Source organism: Geospiza fortis, unplaced genomic scaffold (genome assembly GCF_000277835.1).
Source record: "Geospiza fortis unplaced genomic scaffold, GeoFor_1.0 scaffold40, whole genome shotgun sequence".
NCBI lineage: Eukaryota > Metazoa > Chordata > Aves > Passeriformes > Thraupidae > Geospiza > Geospiza fortis.
In genome coordinates this window covers 12,306,640-12,331,561 of record NW_005054297.1, presented here as the reverse complement: position 1 = coordinate 12,331,561, position 24,922 = coordinate 12,306,640, and the positions used below count along the sequence as shown (strand labels likewise).

General features: G+C 37.9%; 1 protein-coding gene across 1 annotated transcript in view; it reads left to right on the top strand.

Moving 5' to 3' along the window:
- CORIN (corin, serine peptidase) overlaps positions 1 to 24,922 on the top strand; it is a 118,883-nt gene that overhangs the window by 4,003 nt on the left and 89,958 nt on the right. Inside the window, exons 2-3 of the mRNA XM_031066414.1 lie at positions 13,536 to 13,680; positions 19,739 to 20,191. Coding sequence (XP_030922274.1) covers positions 13,560 to 13,680; positions 19,739 to 20,191 — 574 coding nt within the window. The 5' untranslated portion in view covers positions 13,536 to 13,559. The remainder of the gene's footprint in view (positions 1 to 13,535; positions 13,681 to 19,738; positions 20,192 to 24,922) is intronic.

The following is a 24,922-nucleotide window of genomic DNA, read 5'->3' as shown; positions in this document are numbered from 1 at the left end:
AAGTGGCAGGCTGGGTACATAGAGTTCTCCAGTGCCAGGAGAGAAGGGTAGGTGATAACCTGCTGTGAAGTGATGGATTGTCATAGTGGGAGAAAGAAAGCTTACATCCTCTTTGCAAAAGTCTTCCCACTCATGAAGTGACTGAAGACAGTATCCAGATAGCTGCAGCCTGACTATTCTCATTGCCTCTCAATTGTTAATTCTCTTGGCCTTCCGCAGTCAGTTGTTGCCTTGTGTGCAGTTTCACCTACAACTGTCCTGGGCCTCACTCTGGGTGCCAGGGTCTGGGAGCCCCCCCTCCATTTGCTGGGACTGCAGGGAGTGGGGTGGCCCTCGCTCCCCGAGAGGCTGCAGGAGTTAAAGTGGGGGCAAAGAGGGAAGGTCTCTCGGCAGCAGCCCCCGTGTGCAGCGGGCTGTCCCCGTGTCCAGCGGGCTGTCCCCTCTCCCGGCCGCGGCGGCCTTGCCCGGCTGTGCTGAGGGGCGAAGGGATGGCTGCTCCTGGGTGCCTCTCGCAGTCCGCAGCCCCGCGCCAGAAGAATACGATGCCGATCGCATCCTTTCCCTCAGTCCCCCGCCCTCTATAAATAACTCTGGCTGAGCTGATCTGTCAGATTCCCCCGGCAGAGCGGATCCCCTGACCCGGGCCGCCTGCAGTGGAAAGTCTGAATGCAAAACATACCGCAGTAAAAATAGAGCTGCCGGGGAGCCCCGCCGGCAGGTCCCGGCGGCTTTCGGTGCCGCACCGGGCCCGGCTCCCGCTGTCCCCTGGGCGCTCCCGTCAGCACTGAGAGCTCCCCCGCTCCTAAATCTGTGGACACTTTAATGCCCCAATGGTGAATGCTTTTGTCGCTGTCAGATGGAATCATAATTCATTTTTGCTGTGGAACAGATAATTCCAACTGGCGTTTTAATTTCGACTTGCCTTTCTAACCAGCAAAGATGAAAGAAATACAAAAAATGGTTAATTTCCTAAATGTAAAAATAATAACGAGATGACTGTCAAGCAAGAGATTCTCATTTCAAAAAGAGGTGAGAATGTTGCTACCTCTGAAGTCTGAATTAGATTCCATCCTGTGCCTACCTTGTGCGGACAGCTGCTCCCCTGAAGGGATAGATGTTCCTTGGCTATGGTTTCTAGACATTATAATTTAAAGCAGTGCTTGTAACTAAATTGTGCATCTATTATTTCTGGTTGTTTTACCTGTGAAACTTGAATATCTGGGGGTTAAAGCCAGCAACAGACACCAGAAAATGCTGTCTGATGCTGCTGGTTCATCCATGTCTCAGTTGCTGGCCCTCAGTGCCCTTTGGGCAGCCAACTCTAGGGGTGGTGGTGGCTTGGCCTCGGCCCACAGCCAAGATTTTAAAGATTTTTTAAATATTTTATTTCCATCCCACATGGCCACTTGCTCTCTCCCTAGCCCATCCTATGGGATGGGGAAGAAAACAAAGAATGAGAAATCTCATGGGTCAAGATAAAGGCGGGGAGATCCCTTCATGATTACCATCATGGGCAAAATAGACTCGAGTGGAGTAAATTAGTTTATTACTGATTAATACATATTGACTGACTCAGATATTGTGAAACAAAAACAAAAAATGAAGCAAGCATTAAAACCTTTCAGGAAGACACCTCTCACTTCTCAGACCTCTCAGCTTCCCTCCAGACTCCTCTCCTTCCCCCTTGTTATTGCTACAGATGGCACTCAGTCCCTTCAGTGAGGCCATGAACAGTGCAGGGAAGGACTGTTCCTACTCCTTGTTCTTACTCATCCTCTGCTCTGGTGTGGATCCTCTGTGGGGTGCAGTCCTTTTGGGAGTATTTGCTCTACCATGGAGCATGTACTTCTCTGACCTTGGTGTTTCCTCTGCTGTATCTCATTCTTCTCCTGCTTCTCTGCCTGTGTGGTGCGTGTGCCCTTTCTTAAATACTTTTTCACAGAGGCACCACCAACTTGGTTGATGGGCTCAGCTGTGTCCTGTGGTGTGGATCCAGGTGGAACTAGGCATATCTGGCACACAACAGCTCCTGCTCTCTTCTCAAGGAGGCAAAACTTGCAGTGCAGTCTCCCTGCTGCCAGCAGCTTGCCACCTGCATAGATGTCCATGTAATTGGGACACAAGTGGTCGCTGGGTTACTGACCAGAGTAGCAGCATTGCCTCTGTGGTTTTCTGCTTCCCTGTCCCTCTTCTCCTGTCCCCAAATCATGAAGGAATGAGAATAATCCAGCCATCTTTCTGTTCCTTTTGATCATTTCTGTCATTAGAATGGAACCTTTGCATAATCTGCTTGTTTGGGTGCCACACAGTTTACAGTTCTCTGGGTTTTTTTTGAGTTGTTTCCAGCATAAGGTAGCTTTTTAGCACTTTGACCTCTGCAAACTGAATAGAGGCTGAAAATCAGATACTGACAGAGCTGCTTTTGAATGGTGAAGTTTGTGCTGTGATGTTTCAGGTGCTGCTCCTGGGGGACAGCTCCTGTAAGTCTGTCGGAAAAAAGACTGTCAGGTTGCATCGCTTTCAGATGCTCTTGTAAGCTACTGCTCTTCTAGAATTCCAAGGCCAATTTTTTCTTGCAAAAGAAGTATTTTGTATATTGAACATTTAATTGATCTTCACCTAGTTCTTTAAGGGATAGGAAGTGAAGGTAGAGTTTCCTTTTTTTTAGGACTGCATCAAATTTCATCTACTCCAATTCATGTGCTGTAGTTCAGGGTCATTCCAATATTCAGTGTATGGTGCTCTTGCTTGGGACTGGTTGGTGATTGTCAAAAGTCTGTCTTTCCCTTCTTCCCTTCCTAAAACATGCAACACTCAGTTCTGCCATATACAGGACCCGGTGTTTTATAAACTAATGTGCTAGAATCTTTCAGAACTGATTTGTTTGATGCCAGAGAGAGATTTCACTTGGCAGTGATTTAGCAGTAGTAATAACTGCCTAGAGCAATTCCTATTACTGTTCATCACCTCAAAAGAACTCCTAGTTTCAAAATAGCCTATACTGTCACTCTAATATTATTGAAAATTTCTTGATAACATCAAAGATTCAGGAAACATTTCCTAAGGAAAGAGACTCTCATTTCCCCCCTGTTTTGCCTCTGAGTGAAGCAGTGAGAAATTGCTTATGTGCTCCTTGCATTGTTCCTCTCACTAGTGATTTCAGAAAGCAGCCAGGTCTTTTCTCTTGGAAATAAAACCTCTGGTAGGTAGCATTGAGGAGTTTTCCATCCCACATCTCTGAGTCCTGCAGCTCTGCATGGATGTGATAGTCCAGCAGATAGCAGTAATACACAATCATGTTTTCTCCTGACTACTGTGGGACAGTGGAGCAACATGAACATATTTTCCATTGCTGCTGCTTTTGCTATCAAATTTTTTACTCGGTGGATTATTTTGCCTGTGGTAAAGTTGTCCTGAAACCAGTGGCACCTGGAGATTATTGAAGCAGCACAGGCTATGTTTCTCAGGCTTTTCCCAGCCTTCTGCATTTTCACATCTCCAGGAAGAAACACAGACTGCTGAGCCCATCTCACCTTAACACCCTTTCCTTTTTTGCCATGAGTGACAGATGTTGCTGAGAGATACTTTATTGTTTGAAAAAGCTAGTTCTGTGCATCTGCAAATATTGCCAAAATGGATAATATATCTGAAAGAGTATTAGGAACTGTAGAGTAAGTAGCTATCTTTCTTTTTCTTTTTTTCTTACATTGCCTTTCAATATGCAGCAACTACATAACAGAAGAATTATGTAGTAAATGCCTTTTCATAAGCTTCGTTTTGTCCCTGCTCAGCCATTTTAAGGGTGTTAGCTTAAATAATTTGAAGTGCATGTAGAAAAGCCTGGAAAGGAAGTCTGAAATTATGATTGAATGTGTTTAGAAGTTGTTAACAAATCCTTTTCCCTATAAAGTGAGAGATAGGGAATAGTGTTGATGGTATGAGATGGTTTGGATGGTTTGAGACTCCAGATGGTTTTCATTTGCTTTTTCCTTATCATAGATGGGATTATTCTATGACTCTTGGAGTTTTTCAAAGAAAATGTGAATGGAAGGAAATCTGACAACTGTTCTAGGGATGACAAATTGAATATTTCTAGCCATAAATACAGTAGAATTTTTATTATTTGATGAAATAATCAGATTGTTATTGTCTCAGTGACTTAGATGGATGTTTTTATCCCGTAAATCTTTATGTGAGCCATAAAGCTTAATTATTATATCAAAGTCCTAGTCAAATATATACACCAATGTAAGTGCCTTGTTAACCCACTTGATCTTTTCTGCATTGGCTCATTTCTTTTGTAAGTTCAGCAATATTGGATAGGTTTAATCTCTAGTCACCTCTCCAGTTATTTCTGTCTCAATGTCCTGGTAGTTTAAAAAAATATTCTTCTCTTTCTTTATTTTCTTTTAGTGAAGCAAAATGTTCAAAGATGACATGTTTCTGAACAAAGTGGTACCCTACTGAAAAATGAATGAGTCACCTCTAAATTTTTTAGGTGGTAGGTGTCCTGGTTTAGGGCAAATTTGGTAGAGAATCTCCAAAGGGGCCCCTCCAGAAAGCAAACCCACATGGCCCCTGCCCCCAACTGGTTCAGGAAGAATTCCTCAGAAAGAAGTGGAAAGAACCTGTTTATTTAACAGGCACAGCACCCGCCAGCACACAAAATGAACGATACCGGATGATACCACTCAGAAAAAGATGACAAATTCAGAATCTTTCTCAGGGGGTGGTCGCTCTGTTCTCAGACCCTCCGGCGCTGGGGCAGCTGCTGCAGGCCACACGGTGTAAACTTGGTGTTCCCAGGTCCCAGTCTGGAGCAGGTTCGAGATGGTCAGAAAAAGGAAAGGAGAAACAGTCCAGGAAGAAATTTGGACTGTTTAGCTAAACTAGCTAATGAGCAGAAGCAAAAAGCAAGCAGAAGTGAAGCAGAAGCAGGAGCGAGAGAGCAAGGCAAAAAGAAAAAGCAAAAAAAAAGCGAAAGCAACCCTATGCACTGTCCGTCTCTGTGTCCTAGATAAGAAAAACCCAAACAAAACTTTCACTCTTCAAAGCCAGTCTTAAAGGCACAGAACATAATATCCCACAGAAACAGAACATATGAATGGGGATACAAGCATCATAACGTCACCCTAGGACAGTAGGTTATCAACCTTTGTGACATTGTGTAACCCCATTTTCATCTTTTGGAGGAGGTCAAATAAAAATCCAGCTATTCTGAACAGATAAGGCTTTGCTTTGACACTAAATCAAATCCTTTCCTTTGATTGATATTACTGTTGGCCTTATCTTTGGTCCAAGGGTTAGTATCTTTTAAAATCATAATTCAGAAAAAAATCGGTAAAGTTAACATTATACATTCAAATTCTAAATTTTAATTTCTTCTAGGTAGATGTTTATAGTTGAAGAATAATTATGCATTTTTAATGAAAAAATTATTAAAATGCATCAAAAATAAAGAGACAAATACTTTTAAAAAGATTCCTGCAATTTTTTAGCTTGCATTCTAATTTACCATCTAGTTAATCTAATTGAAAGCTTCTGATTTCAAATGGGCTTAGCAATTGCATAATCAGCAATAGGCATTGCACAGAGGGTTAAACCTACTGATGAGGCATTAACAGGAAAAAAGGTGTGGGGTGGGACTTCTGATGGCATTTCTACATAGGCAGTGAGTGACTGATACACTGAATGTGAGCCACAGGACAGGCAGGATTTCCTTTTGCCCTTTCTAATTTTCCAGGCTTGAAAGATTCTTCTAAGAGGAAGTTTTCCACTAACAGTATCCTTCCACCCCCTCAAAATGGTTTTGTTTTTTTCCAATTTTTTTATTGTCAGAAAGTAGACCACTAAGATTTTTCTGTGGGTTTTTTTTTTTATGGTTTTCAAATTTGCCTTTCTTACGCTAATGGCTCTTCTGCAGACATCTGCTCATTGAATTCCCAGCTAGGCAGGAACCTGAAGAGGGTACTGTGTTACTTACTCCCTGCTTGCTGGGTTGTGATTGTCAGCAGTGTGTAGCCAGAGGCTTGCCATCGCTGTTCAGAGTGCTTAGCTCAATGCAATGAACATCTGGGTAGTCAGGAAAGCATTAGAATAGTCTCTCTGTGTGTTCAGAAAAACAGCACGGCACTGTGGAAACTTCCATGCGTAATTTTTGCAAGCCGTAGCAACTTAAAGAAAGCTAAGAACCCCTAAAGCATGAATTCTGCATTAGCTAAATAGTACTTTCCCCAGAACAATTTCCCACTGCTTGTGCAAGTGGGCTGAATAGATGTTCGTGTTGTGGCACTGAGAAGTATCAGATAATGCTAACCATAGTCTAATCCTTAAAATTACTGCCTTTCATACATACTTCAGTTTTTAAAAAATCTTTGCTATCTTCCATATGTTTACTGAACCTTGCTCATTTTATGAGGAATGGCAGCATCACACATCTTTGCCACCAGCTGTGAGTAATAAAGAAGAGAACTTAGAAATGTAGTAAGTTTGCCATCAGCTGTACTATTTCCTAATCTGAACATTCTTGAGAATTCAACAAAGTTCCGTTGTAAATGTGGGAAGTATCCCCACAGTAGTTTTAACTTTACATCAGTGAAATGATAAATAATTGTAAATATGTACAATATATAACAAAGTATGTAAACAATTAGCATTTATGCCACAACAAAATCATTATTCAGCAGCACTTCTTTTTAAAAATGAAGGGACCACATCGTAAGAGTGATACTACTCTTCTCTAGTAATGATAAATATCCTTTTTTCCCTGTTTTCTAATTCAAATTTTGAAGACAGATTTGTACTGACTGTGTATGTTGGCTAATGGTGTGTCTAGTTCTTATTTACAATGAGATGGAGAACAGTTATTGATATCACACATGGAATCCATGAAAATCCTTTCTTTTCCACTTCCATCTTTTGCATGAGATGTTAAGCATAGATTACCTGTAATAGAGAATCAAGGTCAGTAGTTTGCTTGTCAGTAGCTTTCTGATGTCTAAATAAAATATTTTTAGGGAGACCAATTATTAAATTATTTATGTTTATTTTGATGTCAAATAGATGTTTTTCAAAGTGCCTTTATAGTCCACTACATTGCCAGGATAGAACAGTGTATTCTTTCCCTGAAGAACTAGATGAGATGAGAATAAGCTCAGAACTCCAAACTTTCATGTTTATGATTCAGGCAAAAGAATCTGGCCTCTAGCACCAACCAAATACTTATTTTGGAAAGATGTGCCCAGCTTTATATGACATCTCCCTTAGTGAGATACTCTGTATTTTGGATTGATTAATTTCATGGAAGAGAAGGGAGGTCTGATTGTCAAAATGAACTTCTAATGGATTATGTGAGCAATTTGTATTTTGTCTGACGATATGGAATTCCCTGGGAGAAGTTACAAGATTACAGGAAACTTGAACTATCAGGAAAATAGTGCATTTTATTGGCAAATAACAACTTTGTGATGATAACATACTTTTCGTGTTTGCTGATTTGCTGTATGAAAAGGGTTGTTTGTTTGGATTTTTTTTCCTGCCTTCTGTATGAAAAGGTGTTTGTTTTTGGTTTTTTTTTTCTACTTTACTGCATGAGAAGTTTTTTCCCCCCTCTAAATGGCACTATTTCATTTTAGAATAACTATGACGCTACTGTTCTTCAATTTGTGTACTAGAATTTGGGTACTGCTTGTAAATGCAGACAAAAGCTGCTTAGTATCCAGTTTCTTATGCTACCTTTACATTCATTTGTCAGTGTCCATTTCAGTTTGGCTCTCTAATTCCTCTTAACACTGAAAATGAAATATTCTGCAAATTTTTGCCTATATGTGTTTTTAGCATGTGACTCTGTACCTCTGGAGGATTTATCTTACACTTTCTACTTGTTACAATGATTACTGAAGTATGATGTTATATTTTTTTGACAATAAAGTAGTCGAATGGAGGTGTGTTGCTGCCTCCTAGTATTCATGTAAACAGGACAGAACTGATAAAAAATGTAGGCCATTTTCAGCTTCTGTTACTCGTTACCAGGCCTTTGAATATTATGAGTTGATCAGAAAAGGCTGTAAGAATGAGTATGGTTAAATTGATATACATATGTGGTGTTTGGTGCTTAAACATTGACACTTCACATGCTCAGTTTTTGCTCTGTAGCTATAACAGATGGGAACCATCTTCCTCTAATGGCAAAGGAAAAGCTGTAATGGCTGGTATGGTCATGTCAGTTCAGTATCTAGAGATTTAAGACCAGCATCATAAAAGCAGATGAAATCACAAGACTTGACAGCTGAGCACTGCTTCAACATTAGAAGAGGAACAGTATGAAGGATATGGGAAGAGCTGCAGATAGTTTTTGTAATCTTACATAATTATTGCTTGGCTGGATAGCAGATTCCTCAATGGCATTATGAGGACTTCTGAGGACAATGGCATTATGAGGTGACCTGTTTACTGCCCTCTGACATTCTTTCTGCATTTCATGGTAGTACTTCTTTCTGTTTTTCTCCATTACAAACATAAATAATGCTTTGGTGTATGGTTTGCTCAAGATACATTAATGCTTCTGATCTAGGAGGTGTCTTCTACATTTCTGTGTAGAGACCCATCATGCACAGAAGATACTGACAGCAGGCAATTAGCTCTAATGATACTTCTTTATTGGGAGAACATCTGTTAGTTCTGTGGTGACAACAGCAGGAGATATTTTTGTCGAGTGCTTATACCATGATTCAGGCTGTTTTATAGACTAGTAACTTAGATACTTTTAGTATCTAAAAGGAAAATTGCATGCTGCCTTAGGCTTTTCACCCATAACTCTTAATGTAATCTGTCATTTCTCTGCTTTAATATGACAGGGATGTTATTCAAATGACAGCCATGAGATCAGATTCTTTCCACGTCTTGCAGAAAATAAGCTGTGAATTTTGGTCCAATGAATTCTTAGTCTTTTTGCAGTCAGATGGGACTACACACTCTTTTTCATCTTACTTTTTTCTTCCCTCTGTGGTTCCAGAAAATAAACTGAGCAGTCTGATCCAACAGTCGTAGATAAACCTAGAATTTTTAAAAAATAAACACTGAAATTAGCTCAGAATTTAGTTTTAGTCTATTTCCTTTATTGCAGTCCTTACTGAAAGAATGCCACTCAGATTAGCAGTGGTTAATGTAATATTGTTAGGGACAAAACCTCTTAGCTGTCAGAAGAAATTATCTGATGTTTTTAGGTATCCTCTCTTCTGACTATATTCTTGTTAAATACAAAGCCTGTTTGTATTAAAAGCAAACTACTTGTTGCCTTAAAAAACGAACACAGATATTTCCTAACTGTAGTGCACACAGTATTTAATTCTGAGAAATGTTTCTTAGATTGAGTTTTCTAATAGCAGTGGTTGGAAGAGAACTTGCACCTGTTCTTCAAGTATTGAGAATATGTTGAGAATATGTTGAAATATGTGAGAATATGTCCAGTGCTATAGATTTTTGGCTAAATCTCTATTTTATTTTGAAATCTTTAGCATTTAGGGTTGATTTATTTCAGTGGGCCCTCAAGGATCCTGCTTTTAAGTCTTCTTGTCCTTTCCTTGGAAAAGGAGATATATAAGTATCTACCAGGTACCTCAGACTTAGAGAATGAGTCAGAGAAACTGTTAACTACACAGAGAGTTGAGGGAGACTGGTTTTTTCTCTCAGCCACTAACCTAGAAGCTTGAAGTGAGCCAAGGAGAAAGCATTTTGAACCCCTGTTTCCTTCCATAGGCCCATTTTTATCTGACAGTTCCATTATTTATGTCTTTAGTCTATTATTTGTTCCTATATTCCATTATTCATTAGAACTGAGAGAACAGAGCACATCTGCAGTTTATGCAGATACCATTGTCATGCTAGTGCACTTCAAGCTGGTGCATGTATTCTTTGTGTATTGCAATATTTGGTGGCAAGAGAAAAATAAATACTGTCAGGGAATATACAAACAGTAGGTGTTCATGTCATTCATGTTTATCTATAGGACACTTTATTAAATTCTCATTGTTGATATAGGAACCAGCAACACTATCTCTAGTTTTAGTTCATATTCATCAGAGAAATTGACAGAAAAAACCTAATGTAGATGTTCAAGTGATGGAAAATAGTAATATTGGGAAACTGGAAAAAATAATTTATGCTTGCATAGTCACTGATGATGATTTAAACAGGTGTATTGTTTTTCCTGAGGTCTTTTCCTGTAGAAGGGAAAAATACAACATACTGTTTAATTGCCTGTAAATAGTTACTTTGCAGTTCTACAGAACACACAATTCATGGTGCTTAAAGAAGCATGTCTTTAACAATACAGCATTCTTTTCTTGAGCAGACATTGAAAGTAAATTTGGATACAACAGCCCATTTAAAAATCTGTGGCAGTGAGTTGTCAATACAAAGATTGAGATTTATTGGTTTCAGGAGGAGACAAGAAAGAAAATGTTTGATGTTCTCATTTAGTCTTGAACATTTATGTAAAGTAAGTAGTATTTACAATACTAGTAGACTTCAGAAAACATTTCTCACAGAAACACAGAATCACTGTTTCAATTGGCACACATTTAATGTTTCTGCTAGGTTGACTCTAAGGTTTATATATGACAATGGTGATAACTGCTGTCAGTTAAACACTTGTGCTTGAGATTATTAAGAACTCATGTGCCTCCAAAATAATCAATGTCATCATCCCCTCTTAACAAAAAGAGTCAAAAAGTGATGATGGATACTATTTCTGAATGTTTTTTCAAATATTTGAGAACAAAAATTTTGTTCTTTCTTGCTAAGTTGTTACTCCTAAGACAAACTCTTTGTGGAGACACAGGTCAGAATTTACTTTGTATTACACTGGGTAGAGTTGGACATTTCTGCTTGGGACTTGCAAGAAGTGCATCTTGGTTGGGAATAATTTCTTTAGGAAAATGAGCTGGATCTAAAATTTGTTTGTCTTGAAGAAACTAAGAATCAGCCCCTGAGTGCCTTGATCACTGAGCTGTGTAGTGATGGTCCTGCTCCTTGTCTGGCCCAGAACCACCAGGTTCATTTTTATAGAATGTCATAATTTCAAGGCATGGCATGCTCTGATTCAAGAGAAGTCTGTGTTCATGTGGTTGTGATCGTCTGCTCAGTTGTAGATCTCATTTTTTAACTGCTTCAGGCAAAATAGGGTATTGAACTCAATTGCCCCCTTTCCTGTGGGAGGACTGCATCTACTCATCGTTGTCTGTGCTTTTAGAAGTAATTACGGCAGAGTTTTGGGAGATCTGAGTTCATAGCAGAGTTGTGTTATTCCTCTGTTATCTGTGCTCAGAACTCACAAGGGGGCCTAATACAGGCTGTGGAAACTCAGACTGTGGAATTCAGGGAAGCCTGCTATGAGTACAGCAGCTAAAGCTGCTGGGTTCCAGCATTACCAGAAGCAAAATGTCAGGCAGACACTGAAGACTTCAATATGACAAGGCAGACAATTGTGGACTGCCAGAAGTCAAGCAGGTATTGTCTGAATATTACATGGATTGAAGTTCCTAATATTCACCTAAATCCTTAACTTTATCTGTGACTGAATGTTTTAGATGTCACTTGTGGACAAGGCATTAATTAAGCTGAGATATCCTGAAGTCTTGGTTTGAAACATTTACTACTTCTGAATAAGCTGCTGATTAAGAAAAAATAATTCTGACAATTCTGACAATCAATTAACTCTCTGCAATATTGTTTATATTTTTTGTGCTGTGGAAGATGAGGATCAGATTGCAGACCTTGCCATCTCACTCAGACTGTTTCAACAGACACTCTTTGTTCTCATCCTGAGCTGGCTGTTTCGGATTTTCAGATAAATCCAACATCTTTAAGTTTACCATCCTGCTTGCTAGATAAGTCTAGTAGTAGGACTGTGTTGAGACTGAATCACTGGTATAGGAGGAAGACTATCAAGGGAGATGCTACTAGAATCTCGCACCATACCAATACCATATGCATTTTCAGTGTTAATGTCTTTACTTTGAACAGTGGAAGTAGGAAAAGAAGTCAAATGGGACAGGCACTACAGTGGATGAGTCTCGAAGTGGTCAGATGACGTGATGCTTAGCAGTGTCAGAAAAGACACATACAACTTCACAAATGCAGTTTTCTTGGCTTCTGCTGTCTGTCAAGGGTCTTGCAGTGTCTAGCAACCAGGGGTTTCAGGAATAGTTGGTAATTCTATTATCAGTAAGGAAAATTACCTTCCAATAGTCTTTGTGACATGCTGGAACAGGCGATAATGTAGAATGATAGAAGATGATTCTGCAAATCCTACTTATGCCTAGGGTTTTCTCATTCGGTGCAGTAAATGGGACTGAGGTTGTGGGGTGGTACAAATCCAGTGTCTTTGCAGCAATTCCTTAAGAAATAGTTCAGCTTTGGTTTGTGCCAGTCAGTCTGATGACCTGCTCTTCACAGAAAGGCACGCTCAGCAGAGCCAGCCAAAGGGATAACCCACAGAGACTGGCATTTACAAGAACTAATATTATTTATGTTGTAGACTTCAATCTCTTGAGGTTCTTTGGGGAGAGGCTGTCAGGGTAATGGATGCCTTTACTCTTGTGTCCTGACACAACCAACTTTGATGTGATTGATCTTCCTGACAAAGAGGATAAACTATTAGTCATCCTTTGGGAAGACACTGTCTGTAATGAACAAACTTATCATCCAGTTTAATGTTATCACAGGGAAGATTGTATTTTTTGGTCAATTTCAAACAAAGGGACATTGACTTTGTAACAGTTTCAATCTTGCTATTAAATATTAATTTGGAATTTTGTTTTTGTTTCTGTTTAAAACCAATGATGTTTCTCCAGTATATGTGATCATAGTATTAATGGAGTTAGGTTTAAAAAATATAAAATGCATATTTAGGCTTTTACAGGGGTTTGAATTTTTGTACAGCTCAGTTGAATTCAGAAAATTGTTGTTCCTCTATTCTTTTGTATTCCACTCATAGAACAGAAAATGTGATTTGCAAACTACAGAATACTGTGTTAAATTATAATTATATAAAGTACTTAAAAATCAGACATAATTACTCTGCAAATAAGTCTTCTGTTGTCACTTAAAGGTTATAATAGTTTGTTGATTCTTTAATAAATAAACAAGAACATAGAGCTCTTGAATAATTAGTAATGGATTGTTTTAAATTATAAAACAATCTGTATTTAGCCTTATTCCTTAAGTTTATGATGTATTTTGCATTTTTTTCAAATTAAATGCCTATCCAACATCCAGTTCATTAGAAATGTTTAGAAATTTCAATGAAGCTATGAGTCTGTGGATACTGAGTAAAATTTAACAAATGATATCGATTGTGCTAGACTGTCCACCAGGAAAAAAATTTACACTCAACTTGTCCTTAAGAATCTATTAGCTGTATACAGCATATATTTAAATCATGTAGCTGTGTAGTAGGGAGGGAGGACTGCTATTGAAAACATAGGAATTACTGATGGTCCCCAGCATGATAAAACTGCATTTTTGTTTTTCAGGTCTTAGGAACAGATGAGGATAGTATGGGGGATGGCTGCTCTCAGAAACTGGCTTCTGCCAGGTTCCTTCGACTTTTGCTCCTGATACTGATTCCATGCATTTGTGCTCTGATCCTTTTGCTGGTGATCCTGCTTACCTTTGTAGGTGAGTGCTTTTTTAATTAAGGAGACGCTTTTTAAATTAAAGAGACGAAAACTAAGACCACATTCTCAAGTGCTAATATAACTGTAGACATTAGACATACATCTTAGCACACCTACCTAAAAAACGAATCTACTTAGGGACTGTTGCAGAGAATTAAATTTGCTATTCACATTCATATCCTTGAAACATATTTAAAGTATTGATGAGGAAACCTTTTCTGGTTTTCTCAAGGTAGATTTTTGAGGAACACATTATCTTGAACGTGTAGATGGTGTTCAGCAGCCATTTTACAAGTAAAAAAGATACTTTTGTTGTCATTTTAGATCACTGTCAGTGGAATGGAGTATATATCTGTTTATGTCATATGCACATTGGTTCTTATTTTCAGGTGAAAATTTATTAACTTATTAATTTTTAAATAGCCACAAATTTTTCTGAACAGCATACAAAACATTGCTGTTTAAATAAGGAAATTTTTGTTCATTTCTTCTACATACAAAATAGGTATCAATGCAGAACCCCAAATATGTTTTGTGGTAACTGTTTCAAGGTATTCATAGACTTCATAATGGCTTAGTCTGTTAAGTAATTTTGTGCATATGTTTTTCATAATTAAAAAGTGGTAATTTATTGGCATATTTTTTGTAAAAAGTCTTCCCTTTGTTACTTTTAGAAAAGTTGACATATCATTAAATTGCTTCAAGTACAAAATGAAAAGGACAATGAAACTAGGTTAAAGCATTATTTTTTCAGGAAAAAAAAAGTTTAAAAAATTTGCTTTCAGTGCTGAGTGGTTTTGGGTTTTTTAAAATTTTTCTTTTGTTAGTGAGAACGTTTTCAAATTGAGCTTCCTTAGGTACTTCAGAAGCACATCTGAAATAAGTGGGGTATTGTATCCAGTATCCAGACATACAGATATAAATCTATTTTCCTATTTTGAACACTTCAATTTCAATTCACATCAAGCAGTCAAACAACAAGCATAAGAGGAAAGTAAAGGTGTTTCAAAAGTACTGTCAAAATCAGAGCAACTTTAATCTGTTTTCTCCATTCAGTCTGTAAAGGATATGCAAATGATGTTGTAGGCCTGTTCTTTTCATTTAGTTTAAGTTCAGGAAGTAAGAAAACCCCCAAAGCTAGTAAATGTTATGATTGACAGGTAAGTCTTGGGTTGTATTTCTGAACTAAGAACAGTCTGAAATGGATTAAGATCAAATAAGTCTTGCAATTAGGAAATAGGAAGCCGTTAAATTTGCTTTCCTTATGTTTAGCATTCCATTTGTATCTTTCATATCCTCTGCCCTAGATTTTCATTCTTTGGTGAGAAGCCAGATGAAAAGGCAGGTGTATTTACATCAGTTATACTCAATCTCTTTCTCAGGCATGGATCGACCTGTGGTTAAAATGTACGAAATCCTCTGGGAAATGGGGCGCGTTCTGATCCTGCTTATGTAGCAAAAAGCGCGACTGTCTCCTCTTAAGTCAACGTCACTACTGTAGGGTAAAGAATAAGACTTGGTGTTATAACCCAAGTTGAAAACTGGCAAAGGTCCCTTCAGAAGCAGCTTTTGAATTAATATTTTATAATTTACTATTCTTCTCAGCAGCTTTCATTTTCTGTGCATTGATAGCCTAGAAGCAAATATATTTGATGACCAGGATTAGGTGAACTAATGCTGTGGGGATTTAAAGTGTGTGTAATAGAATGTAGTCTGTTACAGGAACTAGCAATACACTATATTCAAAATACTACTTCTTATTTATTTCAGGTCAATAATAACTGAATTCTAATACTGGTATGAAGTCTTACTGTGTAAGAAATAAGTTGATAGTACTGGGTGGCTAATAGAAATTATTTGATGGGAGGGAGGGTGGGGGGAGGGGGTGGGAGGGAGTAAGGAAAGGAAGGAAGGATATTACTGCAGCTTAACTGACAAGCAATAGTTTGGTATACTATGGGACCTTCACAGTATCAGTAATGTGCCCATTTCTCCAGAGTGCAGTCATGGGTACAGACCCTGCAGGAGAAATCTCAGTTCATATGTGCTGGCCTCCTGTACTAGTGAACTAGTGTTTTATTTCCTTTGCAGCTTCCTCATCAATTACCCATACTTTGTTAGACTGCTTTGCTCTGTTTCATTAGCTTTTAAACAGACTTGGTCTCTTGGAGCTTTCCTGCTTTGAAGAGCTAGAAATCTTCCACAGTTTACGCTGCCAGAATCTCAATTTATGAGCTTGAACAGTGTGACTATTTCTTAAATCTCTTAACTGTCCATTTTTAAGTAAACTGTCAATTTTTTAAAACCTGTCCATATTTAAGCAAAATATTAATTCCCCAAAGTGAACAACAACTGGAAATGATCATTAAAACTGCTGAAAAGCGTTACTTTGAAATGAATGGGTCTGGTCCCAGTAGCTCTGTTTTGTACCAAGAACAATGAAGACCAGCATACTTTCTGTTTTTGTCATCTGGACATGCCCAGCTGTAGCTAGAGACACAAATTGAAAATGGTTACATCTATTTCTCAACTAATTAATATCTGGCTTATGATTTACCATCTACAGCTCTGTATGAACCCAAGTCTGAAGAATGGTTGGATATAGTGTGCCTGTATACATGAATAAAATGCTTGTTCAGTATGTGCTGCATGTCTGTCAGCAAACATAGATAGAGAGTAATTAATTTCTCTTCACTGAAGAGATTAAGAAAGAACTGATTGTTTTAAAGCATCACTCTGTTTTCTTAGGTATCTTGAAATTTAAATATGGATGCTATAAAAACATATCCAGTAAGCTTAATTTAGGATTTAAAATATACAATGGTGTTTTTAGGGGAAGGGTGGGGGGAAGGATGAAAATTAAAGTGAATGGGAGCCCAGCACAAAGAGTGGATTCTGTAGCCTGGAATAAAGTGCCTAAATTCTCTATGGTGCACTGATAAAAGGACAGGATAGGAGGAGAATATGGGAGAAGAAAGAGGTGACTTAGGAAGGTGACCTAAAACTTACAAACTGAGTGGAAACAGAGTTGTCATCTAGAGCTGGCAAGTGAGGAATGCCAGGGCCCTACACCTGCCTCCCTCAAGGGCATACCTGAGCCAGGCTGATGTTATTTTGGAGGGAAAAAACGTTAAAAAGAATTTTAATACTGCTCATTGCCAGTGGAGATGATACAAATAGGAAGACCTTTTGTGTCGAAGAGGTTCATTGTGTGGTCCCCCTGTTAAGAGGAGTTGTTATCACTAGGAAACGGTAAAAATAGAACAAAAAATGCAGTTGTTGGAAAGATAGGTTGAAGAAGCAAACAAGGATTTGGGGATCTCAGTGAAAGAAGTAAATGACCTCATGGCATTGATAGACATAGTTATTATTTGTTATTCCAGAAAAAGAATGAAATAAGTCTGAGTGTGAAGAGGATAGAATCCAGTGGGTAGCCTCAATATTTTGTTTCACAGTATTTATTTGACCATGGTATTAAACCAAAGGGAGTTTTCAAACATTTTTCAAGAGTTTACCTGTCTTGTGATGCATTGCCTCTTATTCTGATGAGTGTTATATAAATAGCTAATCATTTTAACTTTTATTTTAAATCAGTATTAATAACTTTTTGGGACCAATGTTTCACAGCCTTTTTCTATTTTTATGCTGAATGGAAGAGAAGAGAGGAGTCTAGGGAGGAGAAGAGAGAACGTGAAAAAATACCTTAAGCTATTCTTGAATTATGGAAAAATACAATGCACTTTCCCAAAGGAGTTAAAAAAGCTTATTTTAACTTCTTGAAAACTGCAAAAAAAACTTGATAAAGTTTGAAACTTGAAACAAAGTAGGCTTCTGAATTCTAGAGATTCAGTCCTTTGTTTGAACAGAAATATCTGGCATCCAAATAAAGCCATATTTTAGTGAGCACAATTTCTGAGCACAACTACTCCCTCTTCCTTAGACTTTAGCAAATCATATTAATACTAGTCCCTATTTGTGAAAATGCACTTACTGTTTGATTTGACTAGAGGACTCAAACAAAAAAAAAAAAAGCTGCTTAAATCATTTGCAGGTGGGAGGATTTTTAGTTGTTTCTGTAAAGTACACACAGTAAATTCCTCCAAACCCCAATGATATATGAACATCTGCTGGTGGAAAACCAGAAACCCTAACATTTATATATATATATATGTATAAAGTTCCCCTGGGTTTGTCCAGTAGAAGTTAGACATAAAGATTTACTCACAGTTAGTGACACTGGAGCCAAAACAATCCAGCCTGGATAAATGATGGTATGATAAATCTCAAATTGTAACTGTTTAATTGAAACTCACTATATTTCAGAATTTTTTCACCAGTTTTTCTTGCTGTTTGCATTTGCTATAGTTAAAAGTTGCTCAGTAAAAAAGAAAATGCTGACGTTGCCCCTTCTCAGCTATTCCAGTTCTCTTTTTTCCCTTACCTATAAAGCTTTCCAACCCGAAGGCACTTTAGTTGGATTCTTCTGGCGTTTTCAGTTACTTGTAGCTGTGATTAATAAACATTTCTGCCTGCCCAGTCCCTGAATTTCAGACCAGTGAACTGATTTATTCTAGCAGCAGAGTGCACGGAGAAGTGAGAAGAGGGATTCAATAATGGGAATGGGCTCAGAATACCCTCTTGGGCTCTGTGTGGTGCCTGGAGCTGGGTTTGTCTAGGGACAGAGCCTGGGGCAGTGGGGGGTGAACAAGGCCTAATTGGGAGGTGATGGTGTAACCAGCCATTTTGGTAAACGCAATAACCAAAATGAAAATTAAGTCTGGGAGAGATGGTGCTGAGTGTTCTGTGGATTTAGGAGTCATGGAATCATAGAAAGACCATCTGATTCCAACCCCCTTGCCATTTGGGGTTTATCTGTACCAAGCAGCTAATGAAGGGTCAAATGAATATGAAGAAAAGTTACTAAAATTATCAATTGTTGCCAAGGTACTCGGTACATTTGGAAGACTTTATGTTTTGATGATTCCTTTAAATTTTTTTTATGATCAAGTCTAGGTGTACTGTGGCTATTATGATTGTTAAGCTGTTTTACCTGCCAGTGGCAAAAATTACTTTTGCTATTTACCAAAAATTTCTTATATTGTAATACAGAGTGGTGCTTCTCTTCTAGCCTTAAATATGACTCTAACACATTTGGTTAAAGAATTTGAGATAATATTTGTTGTTTTTATTATAGATAAATGAGTTATATGTTCTACACGTTTAAGATGTCTTCTTTATTATTAGGATTACTAGGTTAAAGATCAATTATCTTACTATGTAGTTTAAATTCCCGATGCTTGTCGGATATATCTACTTACTGTTTTGATTTGTGAATTTTAATTACTTGCAACTATTCAACATATACAACTAAGAAAAGTCTGGTTTTGTCTATACTATAATAAATGATCGAAAAATAAAGCCAGCAAGTGACAAAATTTTAGACAATAACTGTATATTTAAAGTGCAATATCAGAGAAGAATGACAAATAACTCAGGGCCCCATATTTAGCAGTGGTAGTTGAAGTACATAATCTTATACAGAGAAAACAGCATCTCTTTCCATGTTACAAATTAGTGAATATGGAATATGTTGAAAATGCATTGATTCCCTTAAAGCTTCAGAATTGGATTTCTAAAGATGGTGGTACTATGAAAACAAGAGATGATGCAATTTAAAAGGAGTAAAAAATAGCATTGTCCATCTTGTTAACATAATGATAGAGTGAATGCATGTTGAAGCTCCGTGAAATTGCACTCTGTAGTTTTAAGCATGTAAGTATTTGGTGACATACTATAAATACGATTAAAATATTTTAAGCTCATGGAAGCATTTGTTTCTCTATTTATCCACATGCAACCATGATAAACAGCAACCATGTTTTATGTGCTCCTGTCATTTTGTTACCAGACAGAATTCTTAAATTTGTCTTTAATTTTAATTTTGATATTAAAATACTTTTAAAATCTGTGTCATTTTAGTCAGTATTAACTTTCCAAAACAAATTGGTAACACTTTTCCAGGTGATGGTAATTTTGGTGTTTTTTTTCCTTTATTGCAGGAGTGTTAGAAAAAACATGCTTTTATTCAAATGGAAGTGAGGGCCTCACAGTTAATGGTGACTTCGAAATGTCTCCTGATCTTTTGCCAAATATGGTTGAAAATAGTTCCGAGACTGATCCCGCAGTGGATCTTAGCACACAGCCCTCTTCTTGGACCACCACGCCTTTATCCCACGTTGACCAAATGAACAAGAACTCAAATATATTTAGAGAGTCTTTCCAGGAAAATTCCTTTGATCCCCCAACTCAAGCCACAGTGCTCAGTCATCAACCTGCCTCTGAAGCTGCTTTGGCAGAGGGCTCTGAAGACAGCACCCAGCTCTTTGCCACTGCAGAGATGATGACGTTGTGGTCTACAGAGACTTCTTTTAACAACACTGAGAGGATGACCACTCTGCCAATGTTAAGTCCTACCCATCCATCTGTGTCACAAAAAATGGATCAGAAAAAAAGTAAGTTTATATTTTATTTGGCTCTATGGTTCTGACCCAAAAACTACAGAGCATACTATTGGCATGCTCCCCTATGTGTTTCTATGAGGTCTAAGGAACGTGTGTCCCTTTCCATAATTTATTTTGTTGTGTACATTCCATCTTGCAATCAAGTGGTTTCTTATCAGAACATTTGTTCAACCTGTTAAGGAAGATGCTGTAAATTCTCTCAGTATGAAAACTTAAAATACATTCTTCAGTTGGTGATAATCAGGCTTACCAAGCCTAGAAATGAGTTAGTGCACTTATTAAGTCTGTAGATTGTATATTCTGTTTCTTTAAAACTATGCATGTGGCAGGTACATTCTTGATCTTGGCTTGTAATTGCAGTTACAACTTTTTATGTCTTAATGGATAAATTCCTCTCTAATTTGAAGCAGTTTTTTTTGTGTAGCAATGAAGTTCCTTTGGCATTTTTGAGAGAGAGTAACAACAATTAACTGGGATCAGGACTTTTTTTTTTGCTATGAAGGTAGGTGCATTTTATTAATGTCATAGTAAATGTTACTGATTCATCATGTTAGTGGTAGTGAAGAATTCCCTGATACTGCTTTGCTAATTGCTGAAACAAAAGGGTACCATATTGAAATGAATCCATTTCTCTAGAGCTGCTTACCATTCCTTTTTTCTTAATCCCACCAGAGCACAGAGCAAAACTTATTCATAAGGTCATAGAGAAAATGTAATGTAAATCACTGATTTATTAGTATTTTCTCCTCTTCCCTAGACTATAGTGACTTCATAAGCCATCTGAATGGTGCAGGCTTTTTGCAGGTTCTATTTGCTGAGTCGTTTTTCTTCTATAGATTTCTCTCTTTTTCTCCCCCTGCACCCCAAACTCAGAATAAATGTATAAAAATGGACACTTGAATCCTATTAGTGGTTAATTTATTTACTTCTTTTGGCAACTTGGCAAATTATCACTGTGCCAAGGAACAGCAAGAAAGCATAATGTGCTACACTACAAATATTTTCATAATCATGTTTGAGATACCTGAAATTCTAGGAAGTATAGATGAAACAGTGTAAAGCTCTTTTGCCTTTTCTTACTATGTTGGAACAAACTCTTTTGAGATGCATATAACATGTATATGTAATATGCACATGTGTATGGCACATGATATTTTTCCCTACTACAGTCACTCAGGACAGCCTTAGGTTTGGATTTCTAATCTTTTTGGTATTATACAGAGAGGCGCTTCTAGCACTTTCCAAGTATGTGTTCTATTCTGGTAAGTGCAGATCATTCCAACAGCAGTATGACTGCGTGTATATTCAGCAGGCGTGACTACTTGGAATTCTATTGTGGCGTAGTATTTTCTGTGTAAAGAGAAAAGGACGAAAAGTTTTCAAAGTCAAGTTTGATATACTACAGATTTCTTAAAAAAAACAAAACGACACAACAACAAAAAAATCCCATCCCAAACTGAGATAACAAAAACCAAAACCCGGAGATAGTACATTACTAATCAATAACCTTGCACTCTTTGATTCCACTTTCAAGTGTTTTGCTTATCCGTATTCATGGGGACATTGTCTTAATTCTGTGTGTAGATTAAAAAAATTAAATATCCAGAAGAATTTGATCTCATAATAACTGTGTGTTCCCATGGCTCTCCAAGGCATGGAGGACTAGAAAGCAGGGGCTTTCTAGCACTGTCTTCTACTCACTTCTTTCTTGTCCTGGCCTATGCAAATTAACTACTTATACTCATCTTTAGTCTCTTTGGTCTTTTTTTTTCAACTAAGCTTTCTTCATGAAGAGATCCCTAAGGTAACACAGGACATGGTCTGATGTTCACAGGAAGTTCTTAAGTATTCTAATGTGGAGGACAGTGAGATATAAATGAGGTTTGGAGCAGTGAAACTGGAATATTCTGTTGGAGTAAATTTTTTTTTTTTTTTGGGACAAGTAAAACTTAAAGACCACATCAGATTAGTGGTAGTAGATCAAATTATTTCTCTCTTGCTTAGTGTCTGAATCCAGCTGTGAACATTATCACATGTCTGAAGAAGAATAAACTAGGGCTGGCCTGCTGAGACACTTGAACGCTATGTAGTAGCAGATTTCAGTGATCTGCAGTGAGTCCTGGTGAGCGCTTGTTTGTCCTCCCATGAATTGACGTAATCACTTTTGAACCCATGTGAAACAGAGGTTTGAGTTTTTTAAGCGTGTCTTGTAAGGAAATTAACCTCTAAATGTGTGTCAGGCTGATGTTCCATCATCATCAAGGCACACTAGCAGATCATCCGTCAGTACAAGTTTCATCTGGTTCAAACGTGGAGAAGTGAATGCATTTCTGTTTATTTAGTAAGCATGTGTAACTTGGACTTTATGCTCATTTTATGCAATAAAAGATAAATGATATGTCATATGACATAGAGACTGCCAGTTCAAAGCCAACCAGACAAAATTCTGTGAACACATTTGGACTGGCATTCATGTGGCTGTTAAGTTTTTGGTCTGATGCTAGTATTCCTAGTACTGGATTTGCTTTACTGGTGACCAAAGCTTCAGTAAAAGACATTAATAAGAGAAATTATAAATATTGTGACCATATGGTATTCAGTAAAGACTTGAAACTAACATAAGTAAGACATTGCTGAGTTACTAATTGGAGGGGAATTAAATTTGGCACATATGACATCAATTATTTAAGAAGTCCTTAAAGAAGAAGGAAATTCTTTGGCAGAAATTCTAGCAAAGAATAGATTAGTGGGTAAATAGGAATGAATGATACAATGCCTCACAAATTTATTAGAAAGTTCTTGAAGGTGACAGTGAAAATGCTGGTTAATGCAACATACTTGGCTTTTCAAAATGCTCTTAACAAGAGTCTTCACCAAGAAATCTTACTGACCTCTTCTCACAAACTATGCATTTGTTAAAAGACAGAAGGAGAAAAAAGAATGAATGGCTAGGCTCCAGAGTGAAGAAGGTTGCTGATGGAATCTTACAGGCAGACAGTGTTTTCTGATCAGGGAAAACAGAAAATAGTCAAGTAATAACATTTCTGCTAATACAGATTTAGCTTCCTAAAATGAATAGCTGGGAATCACATAAAGGTTTCATAGTGGAACAGTGACTGATAAAATGTTTAAATGACTGTGCCAATAGATGCAAAAGAATGCTGGAGAGTGGGAAACAATGCAAACTCTATCAAATACAATGCTGGACTTTCAGCTAGTGTTGCCACCAAAATAAGGACCTGATGATTTGCTGCAGTCTGCATTCTGTCTCCATGAGCACCCTCATCATGAAGCTTACAAAGAACAAAATGGAAAAGTCCTGCCACATCTGTGTAACTTAAGAAAGATAACAGTTGAATTGGAAAAGGCAAACCAGCAGGCAACCAGACCAGTAGGGACATGGAAAGACTTAGATGTGGGGAGGCACTAAATAGAAGGAAGACACTGTTTCCTTCTGGAAGACAGCTGGCTTGTTAGTAAGTTGTTGTGGTGGATAGTCAGACCGTTTTGAGTGTCTAGGTGAAATAGAACAGTTACTCAAGTGTTTTTCATTATATGAGGAGTTGCCTTTTTTCTTTTTTTTTTTAAACTTTTTTCTTTTTTTTCCTATCAGGCAGTAGGCTAAAAAAAGAGACCTCATGGACTTACTGCCACAGGATGATGGGAAAACCAGAAAGTATGGAAATGTTTGGAGAACTTTGTGAGGGGTTGGTCTGTTGGGGCTTGTAGAAACAATAGTCCATTAGAAACTTCTGACTTCTGAAGGTTCAAGATTTTATGTTGCCAGAAGTTGTTGTTATAGTCCTAGGTGGTTGCTCCTTATATTTGCCCAATATTACTATAATTTTTCTTGAATATATAATGGTGACCCCTACCAAAGGTCAGCTTCTGAGCTAAATGTATCCTGTGTTACCTCTCTGTTGGGAAGCAAGTGAAGGGAATATGTTTTTCCTATTGAGGTATTTGAGTTTGTGTGACTTCATATCTAAATGTTTTCTGGAGGCATGGACCATGGTTCCAAGTCATGATGACGGCTCACTGGAGAGTTTTCTGATAGCAAAACCATCAGGATGGGAGTCAGGTTCAATAGGTTCTGTAGTGTTTATTCATAGAGTTTAGAAGTATATGCAGTAATATTCTACTTATCTGTCAATCAATGCTTAAAAGAAAAAAGACCACATTTTAAACAGTAACAATTGAATAAAACATGGTTTCCCAAGGAAATATTAATACAATTTATTGCTACTTTTTTCTCTTTGAAATAAAAGCAGACTGCACTGAGGCAGTAAAGCAGGAGACTTGATTCAGATGAAGCATGACTCCGTGTTTTGTAATACTGATGACTGGGGAGACAGAAGTAGAGAGAGCGAGGGCCGACCTTCTTCCTAGAAAAACATCCTGTAGATGTATGGAATATACACTGGGACAGGAAGTATTAGTATCTGATTTTTTTTCTTCCATTCACTGGTGTATTTGCATATGTATATTTAATACTCCTTTTTTTTGCGCCAAGTCTCCCATAGATCTCCCCTAGCAGACAGTCTCGTAGCACCTCTACCATTTCACAAAAGCAGTTTCAGTGGAGAACTATACCGGTGGCCACATCCTAACGTGAAAAGTAACGCGGCCAAGTTTGATCCTCAGCCGTGCCCGTCCGTGGGGGCATCGCCGCGGCCTGGCCGGCGGTGAGGGGCCGTGCGGGCCGGACGCGCCCCTCAGCAC